The following is a 25,920-nucleotide window of genomic DNA, read 5'->3' as shown; positions in this document are numbered from 1 at the left end:
AATATTATAATATTATAATTATAATATTATAATAATATTATACAATTACGTGGCTAAAGGTTCTAGTTCTAAACCAAAGCCAGAATCAGAGAGAAAAAAAAATATTGTTGTTAATTAATATATCTCGGCAAGTATTGAAATCCAACTGACATCAATAATTAAAATAAAGAATTATGGATATTATTTGTTCAATAAACAATAACAGAGAAAAATATATCTGACAAGTAATGATGCCTAGCTTCTCACTGTACTAATAAACATAGCAATAATGAAAAGTCACATTCTAATGTTTTGACAGTTCTCTTACGTCAAAAATTTTGACCTACGTAATAACGTTTTTGTAGTAAAAATACTATAGTACGTGTCGGTTTATAACGTTCTCCGCCGTTTTCTGAGTTCCAATCGCCACTTCGTCCGGTTGTTCCATAGATCCTCTTCTGTTTCTTTCTCTCAGCTCTTTGTCTATTCCTTCACTCCAATTTTTTCTTGGTATACCTTGTTTTCTTTTTCCTTCTGGTTGCCATTTTAGTATTTCCTTAGGCATTAATTGTTCTTCCATTCTTTGTATATGTCCGAACCAGTTGGTAATCCTTTTCTTCTAGATCTTCATGCTTCTCTTTTCCAAAAATCCATTTCCGTTGCTCAGCATTGCCAGTGTTCCTTCTTTCAGTTGCCATACCTTATAGCTGTACCTACATAATGATACTATTCACTATAGTCTCATGTGATATCCTCTTTCTGTTTTCGTTGCTGATAGATTGGTCCCATAAAATGCTGTTTAACATTGTGATGGCTTTTCTATATATGGATATATGGATTTTTCTATATATGGATAATAATATTATCCATATATTATATATAAATATATTATGCGTATTTATTACACGATGCCATATTATTGCACAAAAATTAGTACGTCTAAGGTTAATAGTAAAACAAAGATAAATAGAGTACCAAAATTTATTTGCAAAAAATAAATAGGAAAAACGTGTCCCGCCATCTTGGAAAAGGAGTTTTCGGGCTGTATCCCGTAAACTATTTTAGCAACCCTACCTTGTTGATGCCATTTTATCGTAAAATGGCCAAAAAAGTGTTACAGTGGTGACTTGGAAAACGGGCCATAGGAAACTCAATGTTAAATTCTAAACTGTTGAATTCCTGCTTCCCTAATTATGTTACATCAAAAGACATTAAAAACTGTTTGTAGAGGATTGAAATCTGCATTGAAAACAACTGTTAAAATTGTTCTACGAATTAAACATATTCCAAAATTTTGTAAAAATGCGTAAAAATACGTTTTTCAGTCCAAAATTAGGCCACACACAGTGCAATAATGTGTCACAATGAAGTTATTATTTTCACATTTTTGAACTGTCAATATTTTTATTTTATCATTAAAAGCAATACATTTGATAAGATACCCTCAACTGCGGAGAAAGTATTAATAATAAAGATTTTTTATTCAGAATGGTGTGAGCACTGTCAGTTAAATAGTAACGTGTGGCCTAACTTTTACACACACCTGCTGTGGCAAATGTATTATATTTTTCAAAATTTTGGAATACGTTTCAATCTTAGAACAATTTTAACTTTTGATTTTAATACAGATTTCAATTCTCTACAAATATTCTCTCATGACTTTTGATGTAAAATAATTAGAGAAGCAGGAATTCAACAGTTTAGAATTTTACATTGAGTTTCCTATGGCCCATTTTCCGATTCACCACCTCGTATAAGATAAAATGTGTATTATTTGTCTTATTATTTAATAATATCACAAATACTACACATACATACACAATAACACACATTTAATGATCGAAAATCATTTAAAAATATGGGATTCTGTATTCTTGTGACGTAAAGTCAAAAATTGAAGTCTCCCCACCACCGTCGATCTGAACCGTGGGCGAACCAAAGATCTTACACACATAGATTTGGCCTGAACCGTGGGCGAACCAAAGATCTTACACACATAGATTTGGCCAACTCGAAAAAATAGCGTAACGCAGAGCAGTTCGGATCGGTGATCTATCTATCTCTCTCCACCGGCGCTTAGATTTCTCTCTCTAGCATATGATGGCCGCCGCCTGTGTGTCACTGTCGTTCCGTTACTCCCACCTCTTGGTAGATACGCTCACACTCGCACGACAGACAAAGATAGCTAAACCACCGTACTTGATATCGACGTTACACCCCGATGCATTGAGTGGCATATCCCTAGACAAGTCTATTTTCTTTACATGTCTCTGGGGGCGAACCCACAAACTTGCGAAATGATGTTTATACTAAACCCCCCTACAAATGGTTCAGTGGACTATAAAACTAACTGCTACCTGCTGCGATTCGATTAGAATAAAGTCAAAGTCTAAAAAATGTGACAGAGTGACGTCAGCACCAGTATGATGTTCATTGAACTCATAAACTTGTCAAACTCCGATTTACTGTCACAGTGACTTATAAAATGTCGTATTTGAAGCAGTTTAAGTCGGTAAACATTTTTAAAAATATCAAAAAAATCTCTTTGAGCTCCCATAATTCCTTTTGTGATGGCAAAAATATAAATTCTTTCGAAAATATAAAAATTGATAAGGAAGGCTTACCTAAAATTGATAAGGAATCTCTAATTTTTGATTACGAAATCGAACATGAAACTCCCAGTGAGAGGAAACGGGAAGCCCGTGTATCGAGCAAATTAAGTAAAGAATATAATCGTTTAATGATAAATGGAGGGAATGTTATCAACCTAAGTGATGGATTCAAACTAACTGTTGACGATAGCGTGAAATCAGATGATGCAAAAAGAGATCTACCACTGGACGATACCGTCTGCAAGCTAAAAAAATTAGTTACAGAAAAATCTTCTTCTGATAGTCCACCACCCAAAGATCCTAAAGATCCCAAAGATCCCAAAGATCCCAAAGATCCTCCTCCACCACCTAAACAAATATTTTTAACGAGACAGCTGCCAGGAAAAGTCATTTGGGGGTTTGTCCCACAGGAATGGACTACATTTTTCTATCCTAAGACAGGTGTTACAGGATTCTACACGTTCTTGGTGGCGACTGGAACCTTTCTGGTTAGCAAGGAGTATTTTGTGTTGGAACACAATTTTTATAATGGATTGTCGATGGCAGTAATGGTATGGGGTACAGTCAAGTATGTTGGGCCGCATGTTACCAAATGGTTAGACAAGGAATTGGAAGTTTATGAGAACTCGTGGATTAGTGTCAGACAAGCAAATGTAGATCATTTTAATGAAGGTATATTTTTACTCTTCTAATATATAGGTACACTAAAATTGTTCATTCGCTCAATGGATGATGATATACCAGAAGGCATGAACTGCACTGTTTTCCCTCTACGTTGTCTACTATTCTTTTTATTAAAGATATTCTTCTTTAGGTGCCGTATCTTTTGAAAGTCTTCACAAGGATATTTTCAAGATTTTTCTGTAAAACCACATCTCAAAATCTTCCAGGTTTCTCATCATCGCTTTAGTCAAAGTGGCTGCAAGCGCCTGAGGTACACTTTCAATCATACTTTCAATCCCACTTTCAATTTCAGAAGTTTTCACTTATGTCGACACTCATGACAATTTTTTGTAAATACTGTGATTGAATACACTGATTGTGTATAATTTTTAAAACTGGTGAATGAAATATATGGGTATTTGGTATTTTCAAATACACTAATCACAAAAAGTATCGCATAATTTTTGAAACAGAAAAAAAGTTTAAAAAGAATTTTTAATTTTTAACAGTGCGTCCACGGATGCGGTGCCCATGAGGAAAAACTTTTTTATTTTCAATTTTAGCGAAAAATGTCATTCTTGATAAAAGGTTTTGCTTGTTCTAAAACCCCATAAAACGAAATCAAATTCAAGTTTTTCGAAACCTGCTTAATTTTGTAGCTTATTTTTTGTAATAAATTTTTGCACTAAGTTCGAAATCGTAACAATAATCTAGTGTTGCTAAGCTACAATGTAGCTTAGTAACTGCCCACCCCGATACATAATTCGGGAATTATCATTTTTTTCGACAATGTTAAGCGTTCACAAAGAATTTATTGTTGGATGCTTAACATTTTCTTGTCGAAGAAGAATGACAATTCGCAAATTATTTATCAGAGTTGATAGTTACTAGCTACATTGTAGCTTAGCAATATTAGATTATAGTTACGATTTCGAACTTAGTGCAAAAATTTATTGGGACCGTGAAAGTTCGGCAAAGCGACACCTGGTTTCTACGCTCAGCAACATTATGCGCACTTTTAATTATATTGGCGAATTATATTAGTCCTGGTTACTGGATAATTGTCAAGGCCATAGTCCAAAAAAATAATAAGAAGAAAAAATAAGATTCAGGTTGTGTTATTAAAACGTTTATACAATTTTATAGTATGTTTATATCAATTAAATGTTTATACAATTTTATACCAATATTAGAAAACATTCCAAATTATTTTAATCCAAAACAAGGTTTAGTACACTTTTTAACAGGACATGGACAGTACCCAACATATTTGGAAAGATTTAACTTAAAAGATGATGCATATTGTGAATGTGGAGAACTAGGTACACCAGAACATATAGTGTTACATTGTCAAAATACTATAGAAAATGAAGAACATAGAGAAATGAGAAGAAAAGTAGAAAGAATTGAAACAAGAGATATAGTACAAAATGAAGAATATTTTGGAATATTAAACAATCTAACAGAAATAATATCTAAAAAATAACAAGAAATTTATAATAATAGAAGAAAACAAATAATCCAACCCTGATGAAGTTGAGTAAGATAAAGTTAAAATAAATAAAATAAAATATAAATTCAAAAATAGATATTCACAATTATAATAATAATAATTCAATATAAAATAAATAAATAAAAATAATAATTCAATAAATAATTCATTAAATTAAAAAAAAAAACTATCAACTCTCTTCTGAAAATAGAGGGACTGTCTTTATAACTTAGAAGGGAGTTGATAGTACCAAAAATATTTTAACAAATATATATTGTTTCTTTAAATTTGTTAAATGTATTTGTTTCATGTAATTAATAGATTATGGCAAATTATTAATTGTAAAAATAGATTTAGTAGTTTAGTAAAAAATATAAAAATATATATAAAAAAAAATCTGTAATCCCATCAGGAAAAAACGACCTGGATTAGTCACTAGAGGCCAGGTCATATGTATGAACAATAAATAAATAAAAAAAATAAAATGTTATTAAAACGTAAATATGTAATTTTAATATTTAGTTGTAATATTAGTTGTAATATTTCTCCGCTATTCTCGCACGATCGTTTCTCGTATCCCCTTTAAGTACTTGCACACCGCGAACAGAAAATTACATAAAATAGGCTACAAAATTAAGCAGGTTTTGAAAAACTTGAATTTTATTTCGTTTTATGGGGTTTTAGAACAAGCAAAACTTTTTATCAATAATGACATTTTTTGCTAAAATTGAAAATAAGTTTTTCCTCTTGGGCACCCCATCCGTGGATACACTGTATGTAATCCTCGTCTATCGTCTTCTTTAGGTGTCTACAAACCAATAACAAGTTAACAAGTTAAAGCGTGTTTTTGCAGGAAAAAGGTACAGTGAACAAAACGTTGTTAAATAAGAATATTTATTTTGGACATTTGTGTTCGAGAATTTGATCTGTGCACTATGTCTGGTTTGAGTCTTCAATGAGGAAGTGAAATGAGGAGGTAACGTTAGAACAAGCTGCCCAAATTGTAGCTTTAATTGGAGATGAACGATCGCAGCAATATCTTGCTTGATACACAAGAAAGTCAATTCCAGGACTTCCCAGGTGCCGAACCCCGCAGATGAACGTTATTTACATCTGCAGACTTTGTGTACACATCATGTTACAGCTAGACAACTGCGAAATGATCTTTCCACAGCCCGTGTGGCCCGTAATGTTCGGTTCGTAAAGTGCCAATTCGGTTAGAAACAGATTAAGAGAATTTGGAATCAGAATCAGAGTCAGAATGCCTGCTACTGCTCCTCTGTTAACGAGTGCACACCATATAGCACGAAAAGCACGACAGACACTTTGCACTTTCAGATCCACAAAGTGCAAATCTTGACTCATCAATAAAAAGAATATTATCCCAGCCGTTAATATCCCAATCGACTAATCGACATGTCCTGGTGCAAAACTTAAACGTGCCATACGATGTATCCTCGTTAACAGGAGCAAGTGAGCAGTAGCAGGTATTCTGGCTCTGATTCCAAATTCCCTTACTCTGTTTCTAACTGAATTGGTAGGTACTTATTCGAACATTACGATCTGTGGAAAGATCATTTCGCAGTTGTCTAGCTGTAACATGATGTAAGTATACGCAAAGTCTGCAGATGTAAATAACGTTCATCTGCGGGGTTCGTGCTGGAACGGATCTTCGTTCTCCTGGGACGTGCTGGAACTGCTCCTCTTGTGTATTCTCTACTTCATCTATACCTTCTTAAAGCTATTGAAACGCTAAATTGTTGGATTACCATAACAGCAAGATATTGCTGCGATCGTCCATTCCCATTAAACCTACAATTTGGGCTGCTTGTTCTGACATTATATTACCTACTTATTTGTTGTAAGAACGCACCTCCTCATTGAAAACTCAAGCAGGCTAGTGCACAGATCAAATTCTTGAACACAAATGTCTAAAATAAATATTTTCCCTTAACAAAGTTTTGTTTACTGTTTGTTTTTAGGCAAAACACGCTTCAACTTGAAATGTTATGGGTTTGCAGATACCTAAACGAGACGATTTTTCTTCTTCTTTTTTGGCCTTTGGGAACTGCGCCCATTTAGCCAGCAACACTTCTTAAAGTCAAATCCAATCGAACAATCAAGGGTAGGGAAGGGAAAAGTTCTGGTAAAAATTAAATATTATTTTTAACCTTTTTTTCAGTTTCAAAAATTATGCGATACTTTTTGTGATTAGTATATTTTCTGTTAATTAAAGTAGATGGCGTTACTATCAAAGTAGATGCCGCTTCGTAGCGATATCACTCTGTTAGTATAGTGAGAAAGGTGCTTAAGAATTCTGCTTTTCTATCTCAGAGTCTGTCTTCAATCTGGCACTGCCTGATGAAGCCATACTAAAGACGGAACATGTAGTGTGAATCAATACAGGAAGGAAAGCCTTCATGCCTTCTGGGGCTTAATACACCACCTTTATAAAACCAAGTTTTTTGTCGTTTTTATTGCCACTTCCTAATTTTTATGTGTATCCTTTTTTTAACCAGGTATAATCAACGAAAAAATCCTTCAATTTCAAGCCGATGGACAATTACTTTTAGTCGAAGCAAAACGAGAAAATGTAGCAATGCAATATGAGGATGAATTTCGTAAAAGACAAATGCACGTCTATCGAGAAGTAAAACGACTGCTAGATTATCAAGTTGCAGTCGGTAATGTTTGGAAAAAGATTCAACAGAGAAATTTGGTGCAATACGTTGAAAACGAAGTGAGAAAACAGGTAAATATCCCAACTGCCTGTATACAGGAATTTCCAGCATCTGTGTGCTTATCGAGTGCTGTAATAAACTTCACCGCCTGTAAGAAACTTCTTCCTTCCTGTTTATCTATCGACCGATATCGAATATTGTATTAAAATTTACAATTTACGATGGCCAAGTTTCATGTCGACGATCGACACCTAATAGACTACGTAAGAGGCATCAAAACATTTCAGTGGTGGTAGTCTGCACAATATTATTGTTGTCTCGATATAACGAGATCCGCTTATAATGAGGTAATTAGTCCGCCATTTCAGTTCTCGTTATAGTGGAAGTCTACTATATTAAACCGGTTTTATAACTTTCAGTTCCTAATCGTCACTCCTTTCTATTGTGGCAGTCTTCATCTCTTAAATTCTTTCCGATATCGCCTTGGAGATGCCCTTCATCCATGTCGTTGCTGGTCCTCCCCGTTTTCGTTTTTCTATTGGGGTTCATTCTAACACTGTTTTGGTAATTCTCTTTTCCTCCATACGTCTTACGTGCTCGTACCATATTAGCTGTTGTCTTTCGATGTCATCTATGATTGTTCTTTATATTTCCATTTGTTGTCTAATGTCGTCGCTTCTTATATGTTCTAGTGTAGGTCTTCTTGCTGACCTCCTCCAAAAATCCATCTCAGTGACTAGTAATTTAGCGTTGTATTTCTTAATTAATTGCTAGACTTCAGCTCCATAGCATTCATTCATACTGGTTTTAATATTGTGTTGTAAATTAGTTTTTTATTTTCTGTTCATATATTTTTTGCCACAGTACCTAATTCAAGACTCCCATCACCTACTTTCCCTTTATTGCCATTTCTTTGATATTTTCTTCTTTTCGTCCTGTACTCATTAGAGTTTTATTCTCAGCTATACATATTCATTCCAGCTTGCAATTATCTCCTGTTCCAGGCTCAGGTTTTCCTTTTCTTTCCTTCCTACGCATAGATATTGTATTTTTTTGGTATTTATCTCCAGACCCGTATTTTCTATATTCTTCTATTAGTTTCCTTGCTATATATTCCAGATCTTCCTTGTCCTGTGCAATTACAATTTTGTCATAGTCTATTAATGGGTACCGTGTCATATATATTCGTTAGATCTACCATAAGTAAATGCAACTCTTGGGCTCTTGACAGCCTTTTTTCGATTACTTGGGTTATACAGCAAATGTTTTCTATTGTGGATCTACCTTACATAAAGCCGCTTTATTCCTCTGATTCGTATGGATGGTACTATTTACATATGAGTTCTTTTAATATTCTTCTGTAAAGTCGACATAGTATGCTAGTTACGATAATACCTCTTTAGTTATTTGCCTTTTGTTTATTCAGGTAAGAAATACACCAGAAATAGAAACAGCGCTTATTTCAGATTCGATCGATTTGCTGGTCAAAGAACTAACCAAAACTGGATCGGTGGGATCTGTCGAAAAACCACCAGAAGCCAAGAGTGTCACTCCAGAAACAAAGAAACCCAAAAAGGTACTTACAGATAAGAAGAAAAGTAAGGATGGTAAAGATGCCAAGAGTGTCACTCCAGAACCAAAGAAACCCGAAAAGAAAGATGAGAAGAAAGGTAAAGATGGTAAAGATGGTAACGACGATAATAAAAAATAAATTGTTTGTGTATGTATTATATATATCTATAAGTATTAATAAATCTTTATAGACTATATTTCCACTGATTAGTTAAAACAACTTTTTGTGTTTTATTTCTAATTACTCAACCCATAAACACTGTCGCTTTAACATGATTCATAATTTTGAAATGAATCGAGATATTAAAATGAATTAAAAAACAATGTACAGAAAAGGGACTAAGTGTTTATACAGGACTATTATCAGTGGCATTCAAAAGCTCTATTTAATCACAGGGTGTCTTAAACTTATATGATGGAAACATGATTTTCTTTTTCCTCGTGTAATATGTATAAATCCGGCTATACTCATTCGGAAATCTGAACGATTTTAATTAATCTGTATGTAACAAATTATTGGACAGATCTTATGTATATATGTATAATGACAGATGTAGGCATCGCAGATACGGTTCATTCTTTTCGGATGGAGCGATAGCAATCTTTGTTGCCTACGTTCTAGGTACGTTTGTATTGATAAAACAGAGTTCGGGCGGTTCGGGCATAGATATAATAATACATAGATTAGGCAAGGTACCTACGAAAAATAGTGTAACGCGGAGCAGTTCATCGGTGGTCTAATATTATGATACAATTGATCCAAAAGATGGCATAACCCAGACATCCAAAGTGAAAGTTATCCTCCAACACCAAATTGTTCTATATGGTCCACATAATGTTCAGAAAAAGTCACACCATTTTGAGCGTCGGGTTTGGGAGGGGGGGGGGAGAGGGGGAGAAATCGGTAAATTCGTAGTTTTTTACGTTTTTCGTCAATATTTCTAAAACTATGCAGTTTAGCATGAGCAACCTTCTATACAAAAATGTTCTACATTAAATTTGAAATAAAAAAGGCCCTATGCATAATCCTCCTAAAATGAACGGTTCCAAATGTTGGGGGCAGATGGGGGAGAAGTTGGTAAATTAGTAGTCTTTTTACGTTTTTTGTCAATGTTTCTAAAACTATGCTTTAGCGTAATCAATGTTCTATACAAAAATGTTCTACATAAAATTTAAAACAAAAAAGGTCCATACATAATTGTTATAAAATCAACGGTTTCAGAGTTACGGAGGCTGAAAAGTGGAGGTTTTCGATACTTTTTATATTTTTTTTGCAATTGACGATGATTTTGGGTGGTGAGGTTGACTTTCTTCAAGGGCTTATCACTAACATACCATCGGCCACTGAAATACCTAGCAAATTTTATTTACAAAACACAATCCTGCTAAAGATAACTTCTTTCATCAGTAATACTTGGTAATACTATTATAAATTGCCCAAAAAATATAAAAAGTATCGAAAATCTCCACTTTTCACCCTCCGTAACTCTGTATCCGTTGATTTTATAACAATTATGTACAGGACCTTTTTTGTTTTAAATTTTATGTAGAACATTTTTGTATAGAACATTGTTTTCGCTAAAGCATAGTTCTAGAGATATTGACGAAAAACGTAGAAAAACTACTAATTTACCGACTTCTCCCCCATCTCCCCTACCCCAAATAGGACGCTCAAAATAGTGTAACTTTTTACTGAACAATATGTGGACCATATAGAACAATTTGGTGTTGGAGGAAAACTTTTACTTTGTATGTTTAAGTTAGGCCTTTTTTTGGACCAATAATTATACTATACTACCTCCGTAACTTTGGAACCGTTCATTTTAGAAGGATTAGGCATAGGAGCTTTTTTATTTTAAATTTAATGTAGAACATTTTTGTATAAAAGATTGTTCATGCTAAACCGCATAGTTTTAGAAATATTGACGAAAAACGTAAAAAACTACGAAATTACCGATTTCTCCCCCTCACCCCAAAACCCGAAGCTCAAAATGGTGTGACTTATTTCTGAACATTATGTGGACCATATAGAACAATTTGGTGTTGGAGGATAACTTTAACTTTGGATGTCTGGGTTTGGGTCTAGTTATACCATACTATATCTATCTCTCTCTACCGGCGCTTAGCTTTCTCTCTCTAGCATATGATAGCCGCTGCCGTTGCACTCTTTCCATAGGGCTTTTCATTCATAGTCATTGTTTCGAGCTTCTGTCATATGTCGTATAATCCGTGTATATTAATATTTTACACAGATTATACAACATGACAGAAGCTCGAAACAAATGACAATCGATGAAAAGCCCTATTACTCCCACCTCTTGGTAGATACGCCCACACTCGTACGAAAGACAAAGTTAGCTAGACCACTGTACTTGATATTGGCCTTACACCCCGATGCATTGAGAGGCATATATCTAGGCTGGTCTATGGTTAATATGTCTATGGGTTCGGACATAGAACAATTACATATTATTTTCTATTCTGTGGTTCGGGGAAAACTAATTTTGGAAAAACTTAAAGTGATCAATTTGGAACATTTTAAAAAGTTGAATTTACACTTTTTAAAATTGTAAACCCTATTCAAAATAAACTGAATATAAACAAAATAAGGGACATACCAAAATAAAATAAATAAGATAGATACCTACCTACTACAGAAATACGAAAAGATTAGAGAAGAGGGGTCACTGGTAGAAAAATGGAAACAATTATAGGAAATAATTAAGAATGGGATAAAAAATCCTGAGGAATTAAGAAAATAATGAAAAACGAAAAACTAACCAGATAGCAGACATACCCAGTAAAAGTGACTATCTCTGATAAAAAGAAGCATGGAAAGGATACGTGGAAACAAAGGATGCAAGGGACAAAAAACTATACGCAAAAGTCTTTAGCTATATTAAATGACGCCATATATGTTTTTTTACGATGAATTATAGACTGTAAAGAAGAAACTTAAGGCCTTGAACTAAAATGTATTATTGACGGTATTGCAGATTCTTGTAATTTATCTAAAAATAAAATACTCACCATCTGATTTTGTTTACGTCTGTATCCAGGATCAGCGAAGCTACTCTGAGACATTCCGATGGATCTGAGAGAATGCAAACTCTGTCGTATACTGTTCCTCCTCTCAAGCCGTTGAGCTTTTCTGAATTTAGACTTGGTCCACCAGCATGCGACGACTATAATTATTAATATAACTGCTAGAACTAAACTACTTATCACAGATATTGTTATGAAGTCGTCAGCCAGAGGAAGGATCCTAATCTGAACCTTGGGATCTAAAACAAGATTTTCAATTTAATGTAAGTGGTAGTGTAATATTGTAACGGTATTTTTCAGTAATAATTGCCCGACAACACTAATCTGGAGTAATGAGTGAAGCGATATGGAACATATTAAAAAAACGCGGCAATTGTTGCGGCCATATTGGCTCTAATTGTTCCATATATTCCATACTGCTCAATATCGCTGATAAGAATCAGAGAAGCGGGTTTAATTATGCCAAATGAAACCAATTGTGCCGCAAATTCCTCGGTATAATCCACTAGGATGTGGTTACCCGTACTAAAAGAGGAAATACCAATGGTCAATTGAAAAAAAATACCACGATTGAATAGAGGATACACGGATTGATGAATTGTGAGTCAATAACATATGGAGGATAGTACATAATTTATATTTTAGTATTTAACACACATATAAAATCAGAATCAGAATGAGAATAAACTGAATGTAAGACCAAATACTTACAACGTCGGGATAGTATCATGAGGTTTTTTTCCTGGTTTTTCCTCGTGATTTACTATGGAACTAACACGAGAATTTTACTGTCACCATTGCATGTGGTAGTCTTTTTAAAGACAGATCACATGCTATGATTTTTTGTGACGGATATTCTTGAGTTAAAGTTGATTTCATGTAATCGAATGAACTATCTTGCAATAAATAAAGTCATCCCAGGAACGCAACTCATAAATATTGGCAATATCATTTTAAAGTCTTCTACTTTAAAATGTATAATATATGTCTGAATTGCCGATATGAATGAGTTAGAATAAATTAAATTATTAGAAGAATTTTTTTACTAAGCAACAACATTTTTGTATAATTTAATGATATTTTGTATTTTGGAGTTTGAAATATCTCACGATAAACAAATTTTAAAATTTACGCACATATTTCAACAACGAAGTAAAGAAATTTTAAAAGAAACAAAGAAGTAGACAGCGGCAGAAACCTTTATATATTCACGAAGAACTTCTGCAATAGCTCTGCATACATTAAGGTGGGGATGAATCTAATTCTAGAAATCAAAGGATCAATGCAAGTATTGTTGATGCAGAAATTGGCTCTCTCATATTGGTCGTCTATTTCGTAATTGAAAAGCATTTAGGGACGTTCTATAGTGGAAGTCACATTCAGATGGCATTGTACGGATATAAGATAACAGTGTTGCCAATTCTACTGCCATTGTAAATTTTGCTACTTTTTTAAAATAGGCAAGGCCAAACTTAAAAAAAGTTCACAAAAGTGTAGTATTTTTCTATTTTACATTCATAAATATTTCCCAAAATTCTTTTATAGGAGTCGGCCCATAACGTACGATTAAAAACTTTGACAACATTGTAGTTATTTCTGCCATATAGAAAGCACAGGCGTATCTCTGTAACGCTGCCAACTGAATGTGAACTTCAGTATAGTATCTATGGTATACCATAGCATGTTAAATAGATTGACAGAAATTCCAATGTCAAAAAGTAACTTCGAGATATAATTTAACATCATTAAGCAAATATCAATAAACAATATGTGCAACGAACAAACAATTAACAAAATTTTAAACCAAAAACTGCATAAGAAAGCCCTGAAATAATAATTATTAATATTTCCACTACCACAGAAATAACCCAGTATTTTCTGCTCTATCACATATACAGGTAAGATATAAACCAAAATAGCCCAACACATAAAAAAGAAAGGAATAACACTAGCTTTCAGAACTAACAACAATTTCTGTCGCGTGTAGAGAAAAAATCTTACAATACGAATTTAAATGCGAATTTGAAACAAATTTCTATTTTATAATATTTTTAAATCGAAATTGAAAATGGTTATTCATTTTTGAATTATAATATTTTTATTTACTTCTTGTTATGCTAAAAATATGTATTTCTAACAATTTTAGTGCTAATTGGTTCTCATCATAGCCATAAATTCCACAAAAAAAAATTGAAAAAAATTAAAAAACAAATAAAAAAAAAGTCCCACGCATTCCTACAATCGTGCTCGAGGCACTTACGAGTGGAAATTTATGCTGGAAATTTTTTTATCAAATTATCACGGAAAATGATAAAATGTTAGATTTTTCTAACGGCACAACTGCTCCCGGGGTAAGCTATCTTTATTAGAATCTATGGAAATTAATAAATTAAAAAATACAGGTATAATTCTGAATGACCAACTTGGGACAAACAGCTCCGACTCCTTCTGCCCAGGCATTCTGCACACGGGGCGTATCGTCATAGACGCGTATAAGTTTCGTCATGCAGCGACGATTCCTTTACGCCTTAAAATCCGCAAACGATTCGATTTGCAAGCGGCATGTGATCGTCTTGTTTTAATGTTTTCCATGCTTTTACAGTAGTTGCAAAGATGTCAAGGAGTGATAAAGAGGACTTACTTTTGTTAAATTATCTTCGCCACCGCAAAAAAAAGAAACAGAGGAAATTGTGGGTGCATCCTTATATCTACAAAAACTACAACACAAGGTTATTTATTGCCGCCAAAGAGTTGTCGGAAGATGACTCTAAATTCCACACATAATGATGCTGTGCTGTTTTACTACAACACAAAATAACCTGGCTACTTCTGACCACGCTTTTTCAGTCACATCTTTTCTGGAGTACTCTTGTAGGGTATTATTATATAAACACTGATAATTTTCAATCAGTTGGACAAATTTTAATATTTGATCCGCCATTCTCATAAAATTCCGTCAAAAAAGGTGTTCTAACACTCGAGCGTACTACAAGCGACTGACATCGTTGTACGCCTGGCATGGCGGCTTGAAGCTTGTCTGCGTTGACGATTCCGCGCCGCTTACGCTTCGTGTACAATATTCCATAAAGACACAAGTGAGCAGCACGAAAGCGTATGTTTTCGTACGTCGCATCTAATACGCGTCTATGACGATACGCTTCGTGTGCAGCATGCCTTTTTAGCCTAGCAAGTTAGAGACATTAAGTGAGGACGCATTGTAAAAACACATCACTTGAGAAAGGCACTCTGCCGAAACAGCTGCAGTGACATTAATTTGTAATAAATTTTTTTGGAAATATCGAAAACAAGTTTCAGTGTTTCATTGTTTCAGATCTTGTTATGTCTTTGAAATTATTTCATGTGACTTTAATTTTATTACCTACTTTAAAAAAATAAGATAGGTACATACCTATTTCACAAATAAATGGACTTCTTCTTTCGCAATTTTCAATTTCTACCGTTTGGTAGGCAAATATGGTACACTCATTGATCCTATCGATGTGCTGAACCCAAACCTTATCGGAATAAAGGTACCATTCGTTTTGTCTTCTTAAGAAATCAAATAGAGGCAGATAGTTGATGTTTCCTAGCAGATATGGCATAGAGGCGTTGTCTTCCTGTAAATAGTAACCAAATAAAAATATTTAATCATAATTCGAGAATTTATAGCAAAATAGAAGTATACTTGCCATCAAATTATTGTAATCCTATTACTGGAAAAACCGATTCGTAATCCTATTACAAAGTCATTTGTATTTGAATTGGGTGCTTAAGTTTCGAAAGGTAAACATTATTAGTACGTCTGCGTACGCACCTGCGTGAGTCATTCACTTTTAACACAACATGTCTGTTAGTACACTTTCTTTAATTTCGCGTTTTTGAAAGATTATTTTCTTTTTAAAACACCTAATAAACTATATTCACATTGGTAAATATTTGGTGTACTCTTAGGCAGGCCGCACATCAAAGAAACATGAAACGTAAATTACGTTTCATGGAAATAAACCACTGCTAAACAAATATACGTCCGGCCATTTATGAAACTCTCCGAAAATAAAAATGTGTCATGAGCATGAATCACACTCGTTTCATTGGTAGGCGGACTTTGAGATTTGTTTAGCAGTGTTTTCTTTTCATGAAACATGTTTTTCGTTTCATGTTTCTTTGGTGTGCGGCTTGCCTTAGGCACATCAAAGAAACATGAAACGTAAATCACGTTTCATGGAAATAAAACACTGCTAACTAAATAATCGTCCGGCCATTTATGAAACTCTCCGAAAATAAAAATGTTTTATGAGCATGAATCACACTCGTTTCATTGGCAGGCGGACTTCAAGATTTGTTTAGCCGTGTTTTATTTTCATGAAACGTGTTTTACGTTTCATGTTTCGTTGGTGTGCGGCTTGCCTAAGAGAGTGACAGATAATTTTACGTCATGGCAGCTAATATTGATCAAAGCTGTCACCATTTGTAATACAGACGTTATTTTACATTGCAGCCATGTTATCTGGGCATGCGCACCTGCGAAAAATAAAATTCAAAAATTTGGAGCTGAATAGCAGGTACCTATAATAATTAAAGGGGCAATAAATTAAAATTTATTAATTTCTACCTGTGACGGAAACTTAACACCATTCAAATACAAATGACTTTGTAATAATCTTAAGATTAAGGTTTTCTGCAATAATTTGATGGCAAGTACCTATACAACTAAGCAAAACACAGTTTGGTTTCAGAAACAACGTTGGAACCAGAGAAGCGTTATTCAGTTTGCAGGTCATAGATGTAGGGATATAAAATAATCGGTATATATGTGTTTTATCGACTTCGAAAAAGCCTTTGACAGAGTCGATAACGACAAACTGATAGGTGTCTTGCAACAGGTGGGAATTGATGAAAAAGACCTCGGTATTATCAAAAATTTATGTTGGCATCAATGTGCACACATACGAATTGGTCAGAACACGACGGAAGAAATAGAAAGACGTGGAGTGATGCAAGGATGCATTTTATAGCCTCTACTTTTTAATGTCTACTTCGAATTTATTTTCAAAGAAGCATTAGATAAAGATTCAGGAATTAAAATCAACGGAATTAATGTAAACAATCTCAGATACGCAGATGAAACGGTACTGATTGCTTCCAATGAAAAGGAGTTGCAACGACTTGTAAACAGAGTGACCGAAACATGTGATGAATAAGGGCTAAACTTTATACATACTTCTCAAGGCAAAACTTAATAGGGTTGTCAGCAAAACAGTGTGAGAAGTGACAACCAAACGATGCCACAGCGTATGGAATAAAGTTAGAAAGAGTCCACAATATTATCTTTGGCCGCAAACGTTAAGAACTGGGATATAGACAAAGAAATAAGAATACGTATTGGAAAAGCCAGAGCCACCCTTTATAAACTAAAGAAAATTATTATTAATAGAAATATTATATTAAACCTTATAATTAATAATCTTAAAATATTTTTAAAAGATATTTAATCGAATAACTTATTGGACCATTTTTCTGGTAACACCTCCATGGGTTCTAAAAATTGCTTCTTCTTCTTCTTCTTCATGTTTTATATAGGCAGTACTGCTAGTTTTTCTTCAACGGTGCCTTTCATTCTGCCCCTAAGTTGTCATTCCATCTTTTCCTTGGGCGTCCTATACTTCTCCTGCCTAACGGTGACTTGTCCCTGGCTATTCTTACTATCCTTGATTCAGACATCCTGCTTATGTGCTCATTCCACTCTTCTTTTCTGTTCTGTACCCAGACATTTATATTGTCTACCCCACATATGCGTCTGATTTCCTCACTTCTTACCCTATCCTGTAGTCCTTTTCCAGCAATCCTTCTTAAGATCTTCATTTCGTTGGTTTCCAGATGTTTTCGTGTTTTGCTTGTATCTGGTCTTGTTTGGGCCGTGTAAGTCATAACTGGCCTAATAACTGACATATATTCGGGCCTTTGTTTCCAATCTTAGGTGTTTGTTTTTCCAAATTGTGTCGTTTAGGCATCCGGCCGTTCTACTGGCTTTAATTATTTGGTCTTTTACCTCTTCTTCGATATTGTTGTCGGCTGATAGATTAATTCCCAGATATTTTCATTACTTGTTGTATAATTTGATTGTCTAACTCCAATTTGCATCTTATTGGTTCTTTGGCAATTACTAAGCTTTTTGTTTTTTGGGCTGATATTTTCATATTAATTTCTTTTGCGTTAATGTTGGACTCGTGCAATAATCTTTGTAGGTCGTCTTCGCACTCTGCTACTAAGACGGTGTCATCAGCGTAACAGAGTATTTTTATCTCTCTATTGCCCATTTTGTACCATCTTTTTCTCTTCACATGTTTTATTCATCATCATCATCAGGGCTTTTCATTCCAGGTGGAATGTTTGCCGCTCTTACTTAGAGCTCTCAGATTCGCTTATTGTGGTGAATCACTCCGCATTCCACTTGTATGTTGTCAAAGTTTGTTGTATGACTTGGCTTTCGTTACTATTTTCTTCCACTCATTTCGATATGTGCATGTGCATAGTTCCCTCCAGTTTCTCACTTCCAGAATTTTGATATCTCTCATGACCTGGTCCTCCCATCTCTCTCTGGGTCTTCCTCTGGGTCTTTCAGTTGCCGGTTTCCATCTGGTGATCTTCTTAATCAGTCGGTCGTTTTTCCTTCTTTCTATGTGTCCCAGCCATCTCAGCCTCTGTGATTTAATAAATCTAACTATATCTTCTCCCTTCATTATGTCTCTTAGTTCATGGTTCATTCTTCTTCTCATTTCTCCGTTGTCCATTCTTATCGGGCCCATGATGCGTCTGAGGATTTTCCTTTCGAATATTCTCAATTTTTCTTAATCTTTTTCCGTGAGGCACATTGTCTCAGCTGCGTACGTAACTACTGGTCTGATTGCAACTCTGTATATTTTCAGTTTTGTATTTCTGGATAAGTTCTTGTCCTTCATAAGCCTATGATATCTCCAGTATGTTTTGTTGCCTGTTAGTATTCGTTCCGTTACTTCTTCACTTCTCTTGTTTTGGCCATTCACTATTACTCCCAAATATTTAAATTGTTGGACTCTTTCACAAGTGTAGTTTTCTATTTTGATTTCTCTCATCCTGTTATCTTCTCTTCTAGAGCAGAGTAGATATTTTGTTTTTCCTTCGTTAATTTCTAGACCTCTTTTCCGTGCTTCTTTTGCCAGGATTGTTACTGCTTCTTTTAATCTTTCCTTGTCTCTTCCCATAAGAACTAAATCATCTGCATATGCAACTATTTGTGTTGAGGAGTGGGCTATAGTTCTTTTAATTTTGCTGGCCTTGACTGTTCCTTCTAGTGCTATGCTGAATAATGTGGTTGACAGGGAGTCGCCTTGTCGCACTCCTGTTTCTATTGCAATTGATTTTGTGCTACCTTCTTCTGTTGTTACTTTGGCTCGAGCTCCATCCATGGTCATTTTTGTTAATCTGATTAATTTTGCTGGTATATCTTGATTTTTCATTTCAATAAATAATTTATTTCTTCCAATACAGTCAAAGGCTTGTCTGAAGTCTACGAAGAGGATGTGGAGTTCTATGTTGTGTTCGTGGCATTTTTCGATTGTTTGTGTAACTATGTGGATCGCATCTGTAGTGGATCTGCCTTCTCTGAATCCTTGCTGGTAGTCCCCAATTTTTTTCTCTGTGAATTGATTGAGTTTTTGTTTGATGAGGGCTGTTAGAATTTTATATGTTGTACTCAGTAGAGATATTGCTCTATAATTGTTACAGTTTGTTACTTCTCCTTTCTTAAATATTGGTATAATTCTGCCTTCTTTCCAATCTTCGGGCATTTCTTCTGCTTCCCATATTCTAACTATTAGGTTATAGATGCTTGTTAATAACTTTTCCCCTCCGTTTTTAATGAACTCATTGGGAATTTCATCTGGGCCTGGTGTTCTTTTCTGTTTCATTTTTTGAATGATGGCTAAATATTCATCATGTGTTGGCATCCTTATTTCATTATCTCTAATGTCTTCCATTGCGCCTACCTCCTCTTCCGGGCTTTCTTTGCATCTATATAGTTCTGTGAAGTGTGTTTCCCATGATATATTGTCAATTTTAACTACTGGTATGCCTTTTCTTTGTTGAGCTTTTAGGTATCCAAATAGTTTGGCGCTGTCTTTACTATTCATTTCTAGTTCCTATAACAGCTCTTCGATCCACAGTTTTTTTTGTTCTTGCAACAATTATCGGCTGCTTTCTTTTTTTTCTTTATATTCGTTTCGATGATGCACTTCTTTAGTTGATATCCATTTATCTCTTGTTTTATTATTGCATCCAATATTATGTTAAACAGTAGAGGGCTTAGTGAATCTCCTTGCCCGATTCCTGTGTTTGTTTCTATGGGTTCTGTTATTATTCCATTGACTTTCATTTCTATTTTATTTCTTGCATATATGTTTTCTATCAGTTTTATGATATCCAGTGGTAAATTTTTCTCATATAGTAGGTGTATCACATCTTTTAACACTAGAATGTCTGGCTTAGCATACCTACCTAGAAAGCCGGAAGGAATCATTTTGGCCCCACGTTCTTTAATAAATTAAAACTCAGTTTAAAGAAATTAAATCAACTCTAGACGGTAGAACCTAATTTTATTTTTTACTTTTATTGTTTAACACATTCGCTGCCCATCAAAAACATTCGGAACACCATATAATTTGCAGTTTTTGATATTTGCCACACATTGCCTTGTTACAACCGTGGCAATGATTTGAAGTATGATTTCCTTTACAAAATATTTTCAACTGATATTTTTTTCGTTTTTGGATAGTAACAGTGATAGTTGTTGGTAGACCTGGTGTTGCTGGACGTAGTTCAAGATTTCGGGAGACAAGGTATAGGGCCCATAATTCTTCACACAGCCGAAGAATAAACTTACGGAAACTGAGTCTACTTCCAGTTATTTCTTTATAAATAATCCATGCATTTATTGCTTCCAAGTCAAGAGTATGATAAAAGACGTACATATGCCATCGTCTTGAAGTTGCTTTTGTAGTATAAAGACGCGTCATTTGGTCCTCTACACCAACAATTGCATCTTTGTGTTCACTTGTGTTCGCCAACAATTGTATCTTTATTACGTAGATGATCAGTACCAGTATAAGGGTAACCATTTACAATAAACATACATAAATATAATTTTACCCATTCGACAGGAATTTGAAAGAAAGGATCGTCGAATTTACCAGAAAACGATAATAACTTACACGGGGCCAATTTGGCCCCTTAAGGCAGGCCGCACATCAAAGAAACATGAAACGTAAATTACGTTTCATGGAAATATACCACTGCTAAACAAATATATGTCCGGCCATTTATGAAACTCTCCGAAAATAAAAATGTGTCATGAGCATGAATCACACTCGTTTCATTGGTAGGAGGACTTTGAGATTTGTTTAGCAGTGTTTTCTTTTCATGAGACATGTTTTTCGTTTCATGTTTCATGTTTTTCGTTTCATGTTTCTTTGGTATGCGGCTTGGCTTAGACTCCTATGGTAGATTTGTTAAAGAAACCATTAAATAAATTTAGTAAACAATATTTTTTTGTTTTAAATAAGGCTTTGTATCAAAATATTAAAAGGCATAAAATATGAAAATATTATTGCCTCAAATAAAAAAACTACAATAACTTTAAATCGCAACAGGGGCCAAATTGGCCCCTCCGGCTTTCTAGTGTTAATTGGATTCTATCAAACGCTTTCTCTAGGTCTATCAAACAGAAAAAGGCTGGTTTATCACAAAAACTGCATCGTTACATGATCTTCCACTTCTAAATCCTTGTTGTTCATCCGATATATTTATGTACGCCATTATTTTCTCCATAAGTATTTTTGTTGTGAGTTTCAGTATAGTGCTCAGTAAATGTATCCCTCTATAGTTACTGGGGTCTGCCCTATCACCTTTCTTAAATAACGCTATCATTTGAGTGGTTCTCCATTCTTCTGGAATTCTTCCTGTATTTATTATTTTACTTATGAGGATATTCAGTTCTTTGTGAAGTCTATCTCCTCCGTATTTTAAAAGTTCATTAGCTATTCCATCTTTCCCAGGAGCTTTTCGATTTTTCATCTTTTTCAAGGCGTTCTTTATATCTTCCTCTTTAATTTCTGTTTTCTCATCCGATTCTAATCCTGGTGTTTCCAGTTCTTTGTGATTAGCATTTGATAGAGGTTTTTTAGGTAAGTTGTCCATGTATTTGTATCAATATGATTTACTTCTATCAATTCCCTCATCTCTGCTCTTTGACCTCGTATCATTTTCCACATTTCCTTTTGCATCCCATAAAAGTCGTGCTCCATCTCTTTTGAAAATGCTTCCCAATGTTCTGTTTTCTTCCTTCTTACTATTGAGTTTAATTCATTTCGTACTCTTTTCCAAAAATGGCAAATCAAGAAAGATGCTACAATGAAGACAAGAGGGAATTCTAAAATTTGCAATTCACAACCCCGTCTGCACAGCTTGGTAAATTCCAACGGGAAAATAAAAATGTATACCATTTTTATTCAGTTGCAATGCGAAGGCAAAACTGTCTTAATTTTCACATAATTCAGAGTGCGCAAACCAGCACTCTAAATCGACGATTTTCGCCTCTTATTAGAGGCATCATCAGAGAGGCATAGGTTTGCTTATCTCTTCTTCTTCTTACGGTGCCGTATCCTTAAGGACGTTGGCCATTACATTTGCCCATTTAATCCTATTTGCAGCCGCCTTGAATAGTTATATGGAGAACATATTCGTCCATTGTCGTAAGTTTTTAAGCCAAGGGTTGCTCCATCTCTGCCTGAAGTGAAAACAGCCCACGAGCTCAAATCGTCGATTTAGAGTGCTGGTTTGCGCACTCTGAATTAGGTGAAAATTAAGACAGTTTTGCCTTCGCATTGCAACTGAATAAAAATGGTATACATTTTTATTTTCTATTGGTATTACTCCTATCGAGTAACTAGGTCCATTTTCCGTTGGAATTTGCCAAGCTGTGCAGACGGGGTTAGAATTCCCTCTTGTCTTCATTGCAGCATCTATCTGGCTTGAAATTTTTAGAACCCATGGAGGCGTTACCAGAAAAATGGTCCAATAAGTTTTTCAATTAAATATCTTTTAAAAATATTTTTAAATATTTTTATTAGGATTAAAAACTTTGACTTCAATTATTTTAATGAATTTTTTAATGACGCCTTATTTAAACTGACACATAAGAAATCTGAATCATTTGGTGACAAGAAAGTTAGTTACTTATACACATAGATATACATGATAGGAGTAACAATAAAAGAAAGACAATAGAGAGATATCGAAACCCTATTTAACATCGTCCTTTAATAAAAGATCCTTTATTTTGACATAAATAACCATGCTTATATGTCAAAAGTGTCAAAATAAAGGATCTTTTATTACCAAACGACGGTTTCGATATCTCTCTAATATCATAAACGAATACCTATGGGCCATTCCACGAACATACGCCTGTTTTGGATTACTTCGACAACGAATATTTTACTGTGCAACATAAGAAGTACGAAAGTAAACGGCGCTAATAATTATTTCAATAAACAACAATGTAATTTGCAATTTACTTTCGTTCTTCTTATTTTGCACAGTAAAATATTCGTTGTCGAAATAATCCAAAACAGGCGTATGTTCGTGGAATAGGGTATACAAAACAGAACCATAGTTATAGATTTTGTGGAGATCTTGCAGATTGAAATGGAGATGTTCAGGCCACGAGGCAATGATGAAAGATGGAAGCTGGACACGGAAGTTAACCAAATGGAGACCAAGAGCAGATAAACGAAACAGACGACTACCACCAACATGATGGCAAGATGATTTATGGAAGATGACGAAAAGACAAGATCACAAACGAAGACCTACAAAACAGAACCATAGTGATAGATTTTGTGGAGATCTTGCAGATTGAAATGGAGATGTTCAGGCCACGCGGCAATGATGAAAGATGGAAGCTGGACACGGAAGTTAACCAAATGGAGACCAAGAGCAGATAAACGAAACAGAGGAGTACCACCAACATGATGGCAAGATGATTTACGGAAGATGACGAAAAGACAAGATCACAAACGAAGACCTACAAAACAGAACCAGAGTAATAGATGTTATGGAGAGATCTTGCAGATTGAAATGGAGATGAACAGGCCACGTGGCAAGTAAAAAGAATGGAAGCTGGACACGGAAGTTAACCAAATGGAGACCAAGAGCAGATAAACGAAACAGAGGAGTACCACCAACATGATGGCAAGATGATTTACGGAAGATGACGAAAAGACAAGATCGCAAACGAAGACCTACAAAACAGATCCATAGTTATAGATTTTGTGGAGATCTTGCAGATTGAAATGGAAATGTTCAGCCTACGCGGCAATGATGAAAGATGGAAGCTGGACACGGAAGTTATCCAAATGGAGACCAAGAGCAGATAAACGAAACAGAGGAGTACCACTAACATGATGGCAAGATGATTTACGGAAGATGACGAAAAGACAAGATCACAAACGAAGACCTACAAAACAGATGAGTTATAGATGTTGTGGAGAGATCTTGCAGATTGAAATGGAAATGTTCAGCCCACGCGGCAATGATGAAAGATGGAAGCTGGACACGGAAGTTAACCAAATGGAGACCAAGAGCAGATAAACGAAACAGAGGAGTACCACCAACATAATGGCAAAGATTTACGGAAGATGTAGAAAATTTTAAACACTTTGGATACAAACCAGTGGCGGATCCAGGGGAGGGCGATGGGGCGATCGGCCCCCCTCAAACCAACTTATATGTAAAGATTATAAAAACATTCATTTATTCATTTATTTTTCATATAAATTTAGCCAATCGGCCCCCTCTCTTGACGATGTTGGATTTTGCTGGATCCGCCACTGATACAAACAGGGAGGCCTATATCCTGCAGTTGACTTAAAATGGGCTGATGATGATCATGATAATACGTACATACATTGTATGTTGGATGAATTAATACAAACCTGACAAAAAGCTTTAGCTTCCCAGAAGGTCATTGGAGCACCAACATACATGTAGCAGGTTTCACCTACAAGTTCCCATCCAGGAGGGCATTTCCCATCTAAGATCGTTTGATTGTTCATATAATACGGTGCGTAGATCACTTCCAGTAGCCGTGGATCGTCACTTTGGTCTTTTATTCTTCCTCTCACAGCCAGAGATGTATTGACTCCCCAATAATTGTTCGCGGCATCTATTCTCACGTCCCATAACGGAAAAGTGCTGTAATTGTGTAATAGTTTGTGTAAGTAAATTGTGCGGAAACATAATCTAATTTAGGTATATAGTAATTTCATTGTATAAAATATTAAAGCAGTTGAAAAAATGAAAGAATACATATGAACGATCACTTATTTTGTATTTGCCATCTTTTTCTATAACAAACGTTTGTTATAAGGCTTTTCATTCACAGTCATTTGTTTCGAGCTTCTGGCATGTGTCACATAATAGTAATATATCTACGTCATACGTTATTGGTATATTATATCAATGATACAAACCAGTGCCGGATTAAGGGGGGTCTATGGGACTATTAACCCCTGGCGGTAAATTTTGAGAGGCGGTACGTCACTCCCATCACGTTTTAATTCTATATGTGGATATTTCAAATTTATGGGGTTGATTTTCTGAAATAGCATCTTAAGCGCGTGATACACACGCAATCTTTAAGTACGCGGGTTTAAATATCGCGGACTTACTCGGCTCGCCGTCGGTGATACACGGCAGACTTAAAGTACGCGGTTTTAAAGATCGCGGTCGCCGTCGGTGGTTTGTGCTATTTAGGAATTTTATCGTATTATATACTTCGTAT

At 34.9% G+C, this 25,920-nt stretch overlaps 2 protein-coding genes across 3 annotated transcripts in view; one reads left to right on the top strand and one right to left on the bottom strand.

Moving 5' to 3' along the window:
- The window catches only part of LOC114339455 (protein bark beetle), a 184,238-nt gene that overhangs the window by 5,689 nt on the left and 152,629 nt on the right, over positions 1-25,920 (bottom strand). For both annotated transcript variants that reach the window (XM_050657898.1, XM_050657897.1), the window contains 3 exons: positions 25,073-25,331; positions 15,454-15,661; positions 12,030-12,283 (listed from right to left, as the gene is read on the bottom strand). In XM_050657898.1, the coding sequence (XP_050513855.1) occupies positions 12,030-12,283; positions 15,454-15,661; positions 25,073-25,331 (721 nt within the window). The remainder of the gene's footprint in view (positions 1-12,029; positions 12,284-15,453; positions 15,662-25,072; positions 25,332-25,920) is intronic.
- Positions 2,441-9,194, top strand: LOC114339453 (uncharacterized). The gene is made up of 3 exons (XM_028290115.1): positions 2,441-3,263; positions 7,266-7,498; positions 8,854-9,194. The coding sequence occupies exons 1-3, from the start codon at positions 2,465-2,467 to the stop codon at positions 9,136-9,138; spliced, it is 1,317 nt and encodes a 438-aa protein (XP_028145916.1). The 5' UTR covers positions 2,441-2,464; the 3' UTR covers positions 9,139-9,194.

The sequence above is a fragment of the Diabrotica virgifera genome, chromosome 8 (genome assembly GCF_917563875.1).
Source record: "Diabrotica virgifera virgifera chromosome 8, PGI_DIABVI_V3a".
Lineage (NCBI taxonomy): Eukaryota > Metazoa > Arthropoda > Insecta > Coleoptera > Chrysomelidae > Diabrotica > Diabrotica virgifera.
Note: the sequence above shows the minus strand (reverse complement) of the source record. Positions and strands in the feature narration are given on the sequence as shown.